The sequence below is a fragment of the Zalophus californianus genome, chromosome 3 (genome assembly GCF_009762305.2).
Source record: "Zalophus californianus isolate mZalCal1 chromosome 3, mZalCal1.pri.v2, whole genome shotgun sequence".
Taxonomy (NCBI): domain Eukaryota; kingdom Metazoa; phylum Chordata; class Mammalia; order Carnivora; family Otariidae; genus Zalophus; species Zalophus californianus.
Genome location: NC_045597.1, coordinates 188,750,777 through 188,763,619, shown reverse-complemented (window position 1 = coordinate 188,763,619; position 12,843 = coordinate 188,750,777). Strand labels below are relative to the sequence as shown.

General features: G+C 54.7%; 1 protein-coding gene across 2 annotated transcripts in view; it reads right to left on the bottom strand.

Moving 5' to 3' along the window:
• Positions 1–12,843, bottom strand: part of MROH2A (maestro heat like repeat family member 2A) — a 42,903-nt gene that overhangs the window by 4,847 nt on the left and 25,213 nt on the right. For both annotated transcript variants that reach the window (XM_027590118.2, XM_027590119.2), the window contains exons 24-35: positions 12,584–12,663; positions 10,802–10,910; positions 9,906–10,001; positions 7,559–7,663; positions 6,325–6,448; positions 5,664–5,782; positions 4,711–4,863; positions 4,155–4,309; positions 1,889–2,048; positions 1,616–1,809; positions 1,110–1,247; positions 499–613 (exon numbers count right to left, since the gene is read on the bottom strand). In XM_027590118.2, the coding sequence (XP_027445919.2) occupies positions 499–613; positions 1,110–1,247; positions 1,616–1,809; positions 1,889–2,048; positions 4,155–4,309; positions 4,711–4,863; positions 5,664–5,782; positions 6,325–6,448; positions 7,559–7,663; positions 9,906–10,001; positions 10,802–10,910; positions 12,584–12,663 (1,548 nt within the window). The remainder of the gene's footprint in view (positions 1–498; positions 614–1,109; positions 1,248–1,615; positions 1,810–1,888; positions 2,049–4,154; positions 4,310–4,710; positions 4,864–5,663; positions 5,783–6,324; positions 6,449–7,558; positions 7,664–9,905; positions 10,002–10,801; positions 10,911–12,583; positions 12,664–12,843) is intronic.

Genomic DNA, 12,843 nt, shown 5'->3' with positions numbered 1-12,843 from the left:
TAAGGCATGTTGGGAATCATGCAGTCAACACAATTCCTCCTAATATTTTTCTGGCAGGACCCTGTAAGAGCCTCAACTGCTCAGGAGGGTCATTGGGCCCCAGTGGCCGTCACCACCACCACCACCCTTCCCTGGACTTCACGCCTGGCAAAGCCTTGTTGGCTCCTCAAGGCCTTCCCACAAAGCCTTCCCCAGCACCATCGATCCCGGCAAGAGCCAAGGTGCCCTCATCCGGGCCCCTGGGTGTTGCCGGCACTCAGCACAGCACGCCTCACTTAGCTGTGCACCCCAGGTCTCGGGACCACTTTCCCCACAGTGTGCACCCTGAATCACTCATGTCCCCCGAGGGGTGGGACAGTCACCTGCCCCTTGACTCAGATGGCCCTCAGAGCCTGGGCTCCTGCCCCTTGGAGGAGCCAGGGCAGGGCACTGGGGGTGGGGGGGGTAACAAGCAGCCCCCGCCCCAGCTCACCCAGCCCTCTGCGCCCCAAGCCTCACCTCCACGCAGACCGCCGTGCTGCTGATGCGGCAGCTGAGGACATCCGAGTCCATGCCTCTGAGCACCAGCTCCGACAGTCGCTGCCTGTACCCCTCCACGCTCCGCATGCACAGCCTGCAGAGGGGATGCAGCCGAGGGGTGGGGAAGGCCTCTCAGCTGCTGCCTTGCAGAGCTGCTCTGCGGGCACGCACCCCCCAGGGCACATCCCTTAACCTCTCTGGGCCTCTCCCTCCTCGCCAAGGGGGTTTGGTCAGGGTGTCACTGGAGTACCTACTTTTCATTATTTTTTCTAAAAAGGGACCAGAATGAGGGCCACTCATGAGTGACCAGGACCCAGGAAGTAGCTTTCCGTCCTGGCCCAGCTTGGAAGCCCCGTGTGGCCTTGGGTGAGCCCCACCCTGCCTCTGACTTCACATCTCCTGTCTTGGAGCAGAAAGCGTTGGAATAAAAGATTCCCTTTGCCCTACATGCTGCCGTCCCAGAGTCTGGAACATGGGTCAACTTGGCAATCCCTCAGAAGCCAGGCATTCAGCCGTGACCTAGACCTTCCAGCAAGAAGACGATGGCCCCGCAAGTCCCACTGCCCAGGCCTGGGAGGCTGGGTGCCCACCTGGCGAGCAGGCCCACCCCTCGCAGGAATGTGGAGCTGCTCTGCAGGAGGGCCCATACGCCCTGCTCCTCCAGGGTGTGAACCAGCTGCTCATTGTTGAGTCTTCTGAACAAAAGCTGCATGGACTTGATCGTGATCCTGGAAGAAGGTGCAACTATAGCCCAGAGAAACTGCCCCGCTGGGAGCACCCACCGCGGGGCAAACGCCGCACCCAGGTTGGAGAAACAGGGGTCCCCATGCCTGCTGGGCCTAGCTTAAGGGGCTAAGGGAGATCACATGAGGGAGTGCGTCTGCAAACAAACAAAACCACACCATGCTGGACTCATGTGAGGGAGGGTTGTAAGATCTGCTTCCAGAAACTTCTCTCCACCAGGAGAGGACCACAAGTCCTCTTGGAGGTGGTGGAGGTCACTCTTGGGGTCCTTGACTTTGAAGAGGCAGCGTCCAGCTCAGGCCCACTGCCTTGCACCCCGTGCCCCCCCCCCCCACCCCACCGTCGAGAACACCTCTGCAGATTGATCTCCTCGGGCAGCGTCCCCGTGTGGACCAGTCTCCATGTCTTCAGGACAGGCGACACAGCTTCTGGCCCCTGGCTACTGCTGAGCTGCAGCAGGAGGGTGTACACAAGGTCTGGGAAGAGGTCCAAGAGCTTGTCGTCCATATCCATCTTCTGGATGAGAAGGTGGATGGTGCACAGGGTCTGCAGGGAGAAGGGGTAGGGTATCGGGGCTCCTACTCAGAGCCCCCAAGGAGCCCTGGGGCCTGCCTCTGTGACTCACCATCAGAGGATCCACCGCGGCCAGACGCCAGATGTCAGCTTTGGACGTCGCGTTGGCCCTGGGGGTGAACCTCGACTGCAGCCGGCCCATCAGCCCGTGGAGCATCGTCCGGGCAAAGGGCACATTCTCTGCCACAGCCAGCCACACCTCCGTCAGGTGGCTAACCAAAGACAGGAGACAAAGCCACTGTGGGTCTCCCACCTTGGGCCCTGGCAGGTAAGAGCCTCTTTGGACCCCCAGGCAGCCCCCTGAATAGCGGTTGAACTCTGGAGGCTGAACCTCAGGGCGGTGGAGTGCGTTGCCAAAGGTCACATAACCAGAACCCAGGTCCATGACTCCGTGCTCAGCTCCCTTCCTCTGCCACGGCGCCCTCGGACACACAGCCCCACTGCTAGATGACCTTAGAGGTCCCCACCAGGCCTCCTATCTGATGACTTCATAGGTCCATCCAGCAACAGCTGCCAAGTACCCAGCTTGTCAGGCTGGTCCTAAGCGGCTGGCTGATCACAAAGCACCTCCTCCTCCTGACACACCTTTGAGGAAGATGCTTTCAGCTCCGTAGCCCACACAAGAGGAAGGGGGGCCTGCAGAGGTCAGGTGCCAGATGACAGTTTGAAGCAGACCCCCATCCCCAAGTCCAAGCCCGTGGCTCTGCTGAGAAGGGAAGGTCCCCAGGACAGCGACTTCACAGGCCCCGTGTGCATAGGCACAGGGGAGTGGGGAGCCGGGGGGGGGGGGCTCTAAAGGGCTAAAGCGGCAAGTCTACTGAGATCAAATCAAACAAGGAGAGGTGCATGCAGCCTATGTGAATCCACAAGGCCAAATGCACAGGTGCAGGGAGGTGAGTTTGGGGGTTCATGTGGCGGGACGCCTGGTGGTAGGAACTGAATGGACGGTGGGCCCATGAGCTCACCAGCAACCGCTTCCCATGAAGAAGCCCTTGGGGTGTAAGGAAGCAAGAAAGCAGGACCTCAGCCTGCAACAGCAAGAAATAACCACATGAGCCTGGGGGAGCCAACGCCCCAGCTCCGCCGTCCCCAGACCCCTGGCCACGGACCCTGTGAGGTGAGGACAGGGCTTGTTCTGAGCTTCCAAGCTCGGGGCAGTTTGTTACACAGTGAGAGCTAACCAGTGCAGGGACAGCCAGCACCACCCGGCCACCGAGGCCATGCTGCACACTGTCCCCCACCCCAGCGCTGCTCTGAAAGCCACTAACCCCCACCAGATCAAGCAATCTGCCCTGTCCTCACTCCTGATGAGAAGCCAGCCTTGCGTTTCACACAGGGCAGCCTTTGAGGTCCTTGACCTGAGGCCTCTCTGTTCGTGTCACAGCATGCTGAGTGACATCCACCACCTGTCCCTCCCCCTACAGCCTCAAGGCTTTTCTTCCCTCGGCAGCCTTGGCTGGTCTGGGGACCCCTGCCCACCCCTTTCTGTGAGTCCTGGTCCCATCCTAAACACACTCCCCCAGGCCGGTGAGGTCGTGCTGGCTGCCTGAGTGACACCGGGACAGAGCCACAGGGACTCAGCCGTCTGCAGATAACACCGAGAAGCAGGGGGTCAGGCTGCTTTAATGTGAGACCTCCCTCTCAGGGCCGCCGCATGTGGAAGGAAAGAGGGACAGAGTAGGGGCGCCTGGGTGGCTCAGTCGTTAAGCGTCTGCCTTCGGCTCAGGTCGTGATCCCAGGGTCCTGGGATCGAGCCCCGCATCGGGCTCCCTGCTCAGCGGGGAGCCTGCTTCTCCCTCCCCCACTCCCCCTGCTTGTGTTCCCTCTCTCGCGGTGTCTCTCTCTGTCAAACAAATAAATAAAATCTTAAAAAAAAAAAAAAGAAAGAAAGAAAGAAAGAAAAAGAAAAGAAAGAGGGACAGAGTGGAGCTCCTCCAGAGGCCCGCTCAGGCCTTGGTGACCACATCCTCGGGTGTATCCTGGGGAAGCCCAAACTTGGAGAGGGCCCGGAGCTCTGTCCTCTGCAGGGAATGAAAGGGCTGCTGTGGGCAGAGTCCCGAGGGGATGACCAGGACTCGTGAGAAGCTACGGGATCTGGACTCCAGCTCCAGAGGACGGAACTGAGACGCTGGGGCTCTGGGTTCGTGGTTCCCAGAGGCTGTACCTCCCACAGGAGATGCAGGGAGAGGCTTGGACCCATCCCAGCTTCAGACCTGGCACTGCTCGAGGGCCCTGTCCTCTGGGACACGTCCATGGTGGTGAGGTGGGCCTGGTCTGGGGTGCAAAGGGGGCTGTGACTCCCTGTCCAGGGCACCCACCTCTCCATGGGCAGGGGCTGCCTCAGGAGCGACGTGAGGACAGTCTCCTGGTGGTAGTGCGCCAGCAGGAGGATGCCCTCAATGAGGAGACGCCGCACCTCCAGGTGATCCACCACGGGCAGCTGGACCAGGATGGCGCCCAGGATCTCATCCACCTGGGGAGGGGCGGGCATCACCGGCACAGACTGGACCCCCATGGCCCTCTGCCCTTGCCCACTGCACACCCCTCCTCCAGGGCCCCTTCCCCAACTGGATGATGGGGAGGCTAAACCGCCAGCGCATCATTTGGTCTCTTCCTGGATTTGATCAGGTTTTCTGTGTGGAAGGCAGTACGCTCCAGGAGAGCGAGCCACGGGCCTCTAGTCCACTGTCCACCTACTAACTGGGCTACGTTCACCTTGTTTCTTTCTCATTCTAGAACTCTACTTCTACCTCCTCTTTACAAGCAAGGGTTTGGGGAGACCTCAGCAAGCGTAGCTGGGCCCTTGCTTGTCCCTCTAGCCTGGGTATAGTGGACAGCCCCAGGCCCTAAGTGGCCCAGCCACGGCTCTGCCACCTTGTCCTCCAGTTCCTTGGCCCGCATCTGGAGGAAGGTGCCTATCCAGGTGACGGAGGCCTTATCATGCTGTAGGTCCAGGGCCCCGATGTTCTCACAGAGCTTCCGGATGAGCGAGACCACCTCATCGCAGTTAAATTGCATGCAAGCCACCTAGGACCAGAGCAGACCACTCCTGGGGTCCAACAACCAAGTTGCCACCACTGACATCCCCCCCACTTCTGCCCAACACCACGGCCCCAGCCCAGCCCCCCATCCTCTCTCAAACCATTGCCGGGGCCTCCTCCCCGCCTCCCTGCCCCACCCAACCGCCGACCTTCTCGGGATGTTACTCCTCTACCTCAAAGACTCAAAGCTCAGCCCAGCTTTCCAAGGCTTCTGGCATGTGCCCCCAACTTCTCCCACACCTCACTTACCTGACACCACCCGCCCCACCTGAACCCCGCTCAGGAAGCTCCACCCAAATGTTCCCCATCCTGTCTCAGGGTGCGCCCTGAGCCCTGACACCCTGCAACCTCCTCCTGCCACCCCTAAGCCCCCCTGCTCCAGAAAGCTGCCTCTGCCCCCCAAGGCAGAAGTGACTTGGCCCCTCTGCAGAGTTCGGGTGGCTCTGGGCATTCAGCCATCAGAGTGCCCATGTGCTGACACCTCTGTGCGAGGCTCTATGTTTAATTCTCTCTGGGGCCCTCTACCCCAAGTGCAGCACGCCATAGGGATGGAGACAAGGTAGGCGGGTAAGTACCTACTATGTGCCAGGCACCGCAGTGGGGATCTTATACATTGCAGGCCATTTAGGTACAGAGGGCATGAGCTGGGCCAAAAGCCATGGGAACTGCGGCCTCGGGAGGAAGGGGAAGGTTGCCTGGCCAGGCTGAACAAGGTCCCACACCCCAGAGATGGTCCAAGCACCAGAGTCCAGCCCAGGAGCCCACACCACATTCCCAGCTCATCACCTTGGCGATTCTGGAAGATGCACTAAAAATCTTCTCCACATCCAAGCCCTGGAGATCCTCCTTACATTTTGCAAGCTCCAACTCCTTGGAAGGGCCCCATGAGGAGCAGGTCTGGCTTGCTGTTGGGAAAATAAACAATCAGAAGGACAAAGGGCCCATCTATAGGCCACATCAGGGTGGCCTCCTGGCCTGGCCCACAGGGCTCCCTGGCTCCGCAGGCCCGGACCACCCTTCAGTGTCTGGACATCCCATCCCTTCTTGCTTTGGTTTTCATTGTCCTACCCCCCTCCAAACCACCTCTACACACAGCTCTGGGAGGCTACCAGCCACCAAGCCAGAGACAAAGTCTCCCCCTTTGAAGCTCACCACCCTGCATTCACCCCTGAGCTCATCTCTGGTCACTTCTGCTGTGTCCTTGGTATCTGTGAGCTGATCTTTTCCCGGTGAGGCCCCTTAGTACCCAGGACATGCCCTCAATGAGTTGTGTGCCAAACCAGTGAGCCTCTCCTTCTGGAAACTTCCACGGCCTCTGAGCAAGCGCTGCACCCTCTCCACCACTCAGCCAGAATCAATGCTCCCCCAGGATGGCCCCACAGCTAACTCCCCTGCTCTCAGACCTCCCTCCCAACCTTGACGTCCTGATGTCTCACCCTCCCCATACCATGAAGATCCAGCAGGCCGGACAGGACACCCATGGAGGCCATGCGTGTTCTTCTATGGGAGTCACAGGTACAAGGGGCGACGAGTCCCACCAGCGAGCCAAACTGCCCCAGCTTCAGGTGGATCTGAGAGACAGGAGACCTCAAGGCTCACACCCTCTGTCTGCTCACGCACACCTGGCGCTGCCCAGGGGCAGCGTAACAGGCAGCCAGAGAGAGTGAGCCCCGCTGGAAAACACCCCTGCGGCGCCCCTGGAGCCTCAGCAGCCAGGATCCGGGGAGTCTGGCTCAGGGCTTGCCCCTCTGGCCTCAGGCCCAGGCTGTGTATCAGGGCACCTGCCTTGTTCCTGTAACTGAGCCCTGGGTTCAAATCTGGCCTCCCCCACTCACTAGCTGTGTGACCTGGGCAGGGTGCAGAGCCTTGTGCCCTTATGTTCCTCATTCATAAAGGGGAGATAATTCACTGTGTTTCCTTTTCCAGGAGATGTTGAGAATTGTGTCAGAGACTCCAGACAATGCATTCTGCACAGGATCTGGCTCCAAACCTAGCATGAGGCTAGGCTCTGGCCTTGCTTTGCTGGGCCCGGGCCTCCACCTGAATGGTGCTCCCAGACCACCAGGGGTGCTGTCCATCTTGTTCTCACCAGGCACCAGTCCCCCGACCTGAGGCCGTCCCCACACCCCAGGCCCCGTGCCCCAGGGACACCATTCTCCCAACGCCATCACTGAAGGCCAAGCCATCAAAGAGCATGAGGCCAACAAATGTACAAAGAGCGGTCTCATTGAGCCAGGTCAGAGAGTTAATCAACAAAAACACCTCATTGTTTTTCCAGATTTCGTGATGTTCGTGGTACTTGTCAAGCTCTGTAAAGTTTGTGATTACGTAGGGGTTTATTTTCTAAGTAGATATTCCCTTTCCTAACCAATGTGATATTCGTAAGTGTGTGTTCTTTTTCTTAAAAGAGGGCCCTCACCGCTGTATGAGCCTCAGGCCCCACCAAACCTGGATCCATGCTGAGCCACGGCCCACCCCTCTCTTGGCACCCACAGAGCCTCAGGGTTAGCTCTTCGTGGGGCCTCCTCTGCCATTCCCAAACAAGACAGCCTCTTCCCAAGGGACTCTGCAGGGAGCAGAACTTGATTTCAAAAGTGTTCCCTCTTCTCATGAATAGAGACAGGAACTTTTCTGTGGATGCCAGAGCAGCCGGCTGGGGGATCGGGTGCTCGGGGACTCACACAGACACCGATGCTTTGCACATAGATCTGCATGAGATGGAGATGGAGTTTCATGGCCTTCTCCCGCTCCCCTTCTTTCTCCGACAAGATCCACTTTTCCAGGAGCTACGGGTAGAGCCCAGAACACAGAAGGGGCCATTAAAATCCCAAGGCAAGCCTTTCCCAGCCAGCCATTGCCCACCTCGTCTCTCCACTCGGAGTCTGACTTTCAGAGGTGTTGGTTAGCTCTAGACACTTCTGGTTCTCTTTCCAGGCACCCCCATGAGGGAGATGAGGCTGTGGGCAGAGAGGGTATCCCCACTGTCCTCACCAAGATGGCACTTGGCAGATGTGTTTGGCCCTACTCCAAATGTTTGCCTGCAGGTCAAAGTCCAAGAGCATAACCCGCCTTGCACTCCAGGGCCTAGATGTTCATGCACACAGTAACAGAGCTTAACAATTCATGAAGCAAAACTACCACAACTGAAGGAGAAAGAAACAAGTCCACGGGGAGAGTCAGAGATTTCAGTACCCCGTTCTTAGAAACTGATAGAACAAGAAGACAGAAAGTCAGGAAGGACAGGGAAAACCTGAACAGCACTACCAACCAGCTTCCTGATATTTAGGAACACTCCACCGGACACAGTACACAGGTGCGCAAAGAACATGCTCCAAGATAGACCATTCTGTGCAACAAAGTAAGCCTGGGTTGATTTAAAAGGATATAAGTATACAAAGTGTGTCCTCAGACCACGATGGATTTAAAACGGGACTCAAAAACAGGAAGATCTCTGGAAAATCTTCAAACATTTGGGATGTTCTAAATAACCCAAGGGTCCAAGAAGAAATCAGAAGAGAAAATAAGATGTATTTTGAACTGAAACAAAATGAGAACACAACAGATATGAATATTTGTGGGATACAGCAGCAAAAAACAAAGTCAGTGGACTCATACTACCTACTCCTGATCACAAGACTTATTATAATGTTACAGTAATCAAGACAGGATGACATCGGTGTAAAGATAGACAAATACAGCAGTGGAGCAGAAGAGGTGCCAGAGACAGACCCACACATACATGGTCAATTGATTTTTGACAAAGACGCAAAGATAATTCAACGGAGAAAATTCTCTCCAACAAATGGTAATGGAACAACTGGTTGTGCACAAACAAACAAAATTTGCTCCATACCTCACAACTCATACAAAACTTAACTCAAAATGTACCCTAGACTTCCTTGTGAAACCTGAAACTACAACCTCCTAAAAGAAAATCTTTGTGACCTTAGGTCAGGCACAGATTTCTTAGATAGAATATCAACACCACGATCCATAAAAGAAAATGAATGGTAAATTAGACTTCGTCCACATTTTAAAACTTCTGTTTTTCAAAAGACACTGTGAGATCAATGAAAACACAAGTCACAGACTGTGGGGAAAGATTTGTAAATCACATATCTGATAAGGACTTGTATTCAGAATATATAAAACCTCCGAAAACCCAATAATAAGAAAGCAAACAACCCAATTAAAAAAAAACAAACTAGCCAATACCTTTCAAAAATGCCAAGATTATGGAAAATAAAGGAAGACTGAGGAATTGTTCCAGATTAAAGGAGATTAAAGAGACGTGGCAAGTAAATGCACTGTGTAATCCAGTTTAGACCCTGAATTGGGGAAAATAGCTATAAAGGATATTATTGGGACAATTCATGAAATTTGAATATTGGCCATAGATTAAAATATAGCATTGTATCGACATTACAGTTCCCTGATTTTGATCACTGTACTGTTGTGTTCTTGTTCTTTTTTTTTTTTTTAAAGATTTTTTATTTATTTATTTGAGAGAGAGAGAATGAGAGATAGAGAGCACGAGAGGGAAGAGGGTCAGAGGGAGAAGCAGACTCCCTGCCGAGCAGGGAGCCCGATATGGGACTCGATCCCGGGACTCCAGGATCATGACCTGAGCCGAAGGCAGTCGCTTAACCAACTGAGCCACCCAGGCGCCCTGTGTTCTTGTTCTTGATGTCTGCAACTAACTCTCCATGGTTCAAGGTGTGTGTGTGTGTGTGTGTGTGTGTGTGTGTGTGTGTGTGTGTGTGTGTGTAAAACAAGAAAGAGAAGGGAAGAGAAAGAGAGGAAAAGAAAATGTGACAACCTATTAAGAACTGTGAATCTGGGTGAAGGGTATACAGGAGTTCTTCATACTGTTCTTGCAACTTTTCAGCAAATCTGAAATTTTACCAAAATAAAATTACTAAAGCAATCTTAACACATTCCCCAGTTTTCCATAGACTCTGGCCCTCAGGCCAGCCTTCTGGGAGGGGTGGCCATCCCTAGCTCCTAGCCCTCCACCAAGGAACTCACATGTACCATCTCCTGCAGCCCCTTGGGGTCCAGCTGCCTCTGCATAAGGCTCTCCATCAGCTGCTCCAGGGCATGCTTTGCATTCGCATACAGGGTCTATGGCCAAGAGAGGAGAGCACTGGGCAGCAATGAGGGGTTGTGCACAGTCACCCACCAGGACTCTGCAAGGATCCATGGCAGGGCTGAGAAGTATGAGGTGGTCTGAAAATCATCCCTTTACTTCTGCTCAGACTGGGTCATTTATACCCAGAGTCTCATGTGACATATGAGACAACCTCTGAAGAAGAACCCATTTTACAAAGGAGGAAACTGAACCCCCACAGCCCAGTTCTTCTGACTCCTCATCCGGGACCAGGACCTCAGGGCTACCTGTCCACAAAAGGTCTGTCATTCTCCTCCACATTGTTGCTGGGAAACAGCCATCCAGTCAGGAACTACATTTCCCAGCACCCCTTGCCTCTAGTCATACCATGTGACTGAGTTCTGGCCAATGAAAGGTGGGCAGAGTGGCTCATAAATCCTCCATACTCTTGCCCTTCCTCTCCAGGCTGGATGTCAGTACCCACAAGGGACCTACGGCCACGCACTGAAGATAGTGGGGCCTCTGTCAGCCTGGTTCCCAAATAACTGCCTGCAGCAGCTCCATCTCCACCCCCACCACCAACTGGACTTCACTTGAGTGAGAAATAAACTTACTTCTTGTTAGATCATGGAGACTTGAGGGTCTAGCTGTTACAGCAGTTAGCATCACCTTATACTAACTAATAGGGCCTACTGCACTTTGCTGCCTTTAACCACTCACAGGCGGTTCAGGATGGTGGGCTCTCAGCACTGCCCAAGTTGTTGTAAACTTCGAAGTCCTGACCCAGAAAATGAGGTGGCCCCGAGGGACCTACCTGAATGGACTCATTGTCCTCTGCTGGGGGTTGGAGAGAAATTACAGAACGAATACTGATATCCATCAGTTCATTGTTTTCCTCTGTGGAGTAGAAAGGCTTCAGATTGCTAAGGAAAGAAGTGACAAGAGGAGAGGTCAGAGGGGAACTGAGACCCTACTACCCCACTGCCCAGTGGGGGAGGGAGAGGCCAGCTTCCCTGGCTGGGGGTGCAGGCCTGCATCCTTCCCCAGGGGGGCTGGGTCCACCCAGCCCCCAGTATCCAGTGACTGGGTCTGTGATGGATGGGGAGAGCCAGGGGCCCAAGGTCAGCTCTCCCACTTGCTGCCTGCTCGGAGCCTGTCCCTCTCCTTCTCAGAAACTTTCCATTGCTCCTCCCTGGCTATAACCATAGACTCCGCTTCCCAGGCTGGCCCTGGCCCAAGCATTTTCAAGTGTAATACCTGAGTCAGCAGGACCATACCACCTTGGAGCTTCTTAGAAATGCAAACTCTCTGGCCCTACCTCAGAGCTACTGAATCAAAAAGTCCGAATGGAGCCCAGCCGTCTGAGCTTTAGTGAACTCTCAGGGGTGGTATTTGGTGCATGCTAGCTCATTCTTCTCCTACCTCTTCATCAATAGTTCTCAAGCCTAGGTGCATACTAGGATCACCTACAGAAGGTCCGAGGTGCCCAAGGGCCACGTCCAGGCTCCAGGGATCCTTATTAAAAGTCTGGGGTGGAGCCAGGGTACCGGTATTATTCACAGGGTACCGGTATTATTCACAGGTCCCCGGTTGGCTCTGTCGTGCCTCCAAGATTGGGAGCCACCGTTCTGCTTAACTTTAAATTCCTGCCCCCTCAAAGAGGTCCTATATTTTGCCCAGCCGGGAGCTTCTAGCTCCTACCCAAATCCTGCTATTTTGTGTCAGATGCCAAAACCTTCCGATCGCCCCTGTCATATCGACAAAATTGTATCTTGTTAGTAGCCCCCCCACTTTTTCTGGTCTTAGATTTTTCTTCTTGTTATTCACCCACAAACACTCAGCTCTGACCTATAATTCCTTCTGTATGCGTTCATCTTACCTCTAAGTCCCCGAAGAGATGTTTGTGAAATTTACTTAAAATCTGCCTATGTGCTGTCTCTTAAGGCAACAGGGGGGGAAAAAAATGCAACAGGGAAAAAAAGAAGTGAGGGAGTCGAGGTGGGTGTTGGTGGAGCAAGAAAAAAAAATGCAACAGGTAGTTCTGCTACGAGCCCAAATAACTCTGCCCCACGGGTGCAGAATGCCCAGAGACCACCCAACCACCAAACACTAGTGTTACATAACTTCTTCCCCCTTCCCTGCCAGTGAATGGGCAGCTCCAGAAAGGCAAACCTGGGGTATTATATTACTTTGTATTAACTGTATCCGTACCATATCAATCAGTAAATTCCTTGACCCCCCCCAACCCAACTAGAAGGGTGCTATCTCCCTGCTGTCCTATTCAGTGTCACTGTGTGATTTCTTGCTCAGAATATCCCCTAATGGACCGAGGAACAACCCAGCCACCTGCCAGTCACCTCCCAACCCAGGAGAAGAGCCCAACTTGAACTACGGCTGAGAATTAGGGAAAAGACCTGGTGGAAGCAGACCCCACCTCCTAGGGCAGCCCACTGCCCCCAGAGCTGCCCCCCAAGAGCCCTGCTACAGAGGTGGGGAGGCAAAGTAGGTGCGACCCGCCAAGGAGCACTGAGGGGTTGTGTCAGACTTTGCCCCTACCCTTGGAGACACTTGGGGCCGGAACAGGGGCCCAGCTCACCTCAGATGCGAGAGGGCCTCCATCGCCATGGTCCGCACCGGAGAAACCAGGCTGTCGGTGGCTTCTGCCTTGATGGTGGCCTGCCCGGCACAGCAGGGCGGTGAACGAGCCGCCCAGAGCCCGCCAGTGAGGACAGTGAGTGTCCTCGGGGTCTGGCCCTCTACGGGGGGGACACACCCCATACCACATTCTCTCTTTTTAGGATCACCTGGCCATGAGCATTTTAAGGGAGGCAGCCAAATCTGGTGTGGGAAGGAGGG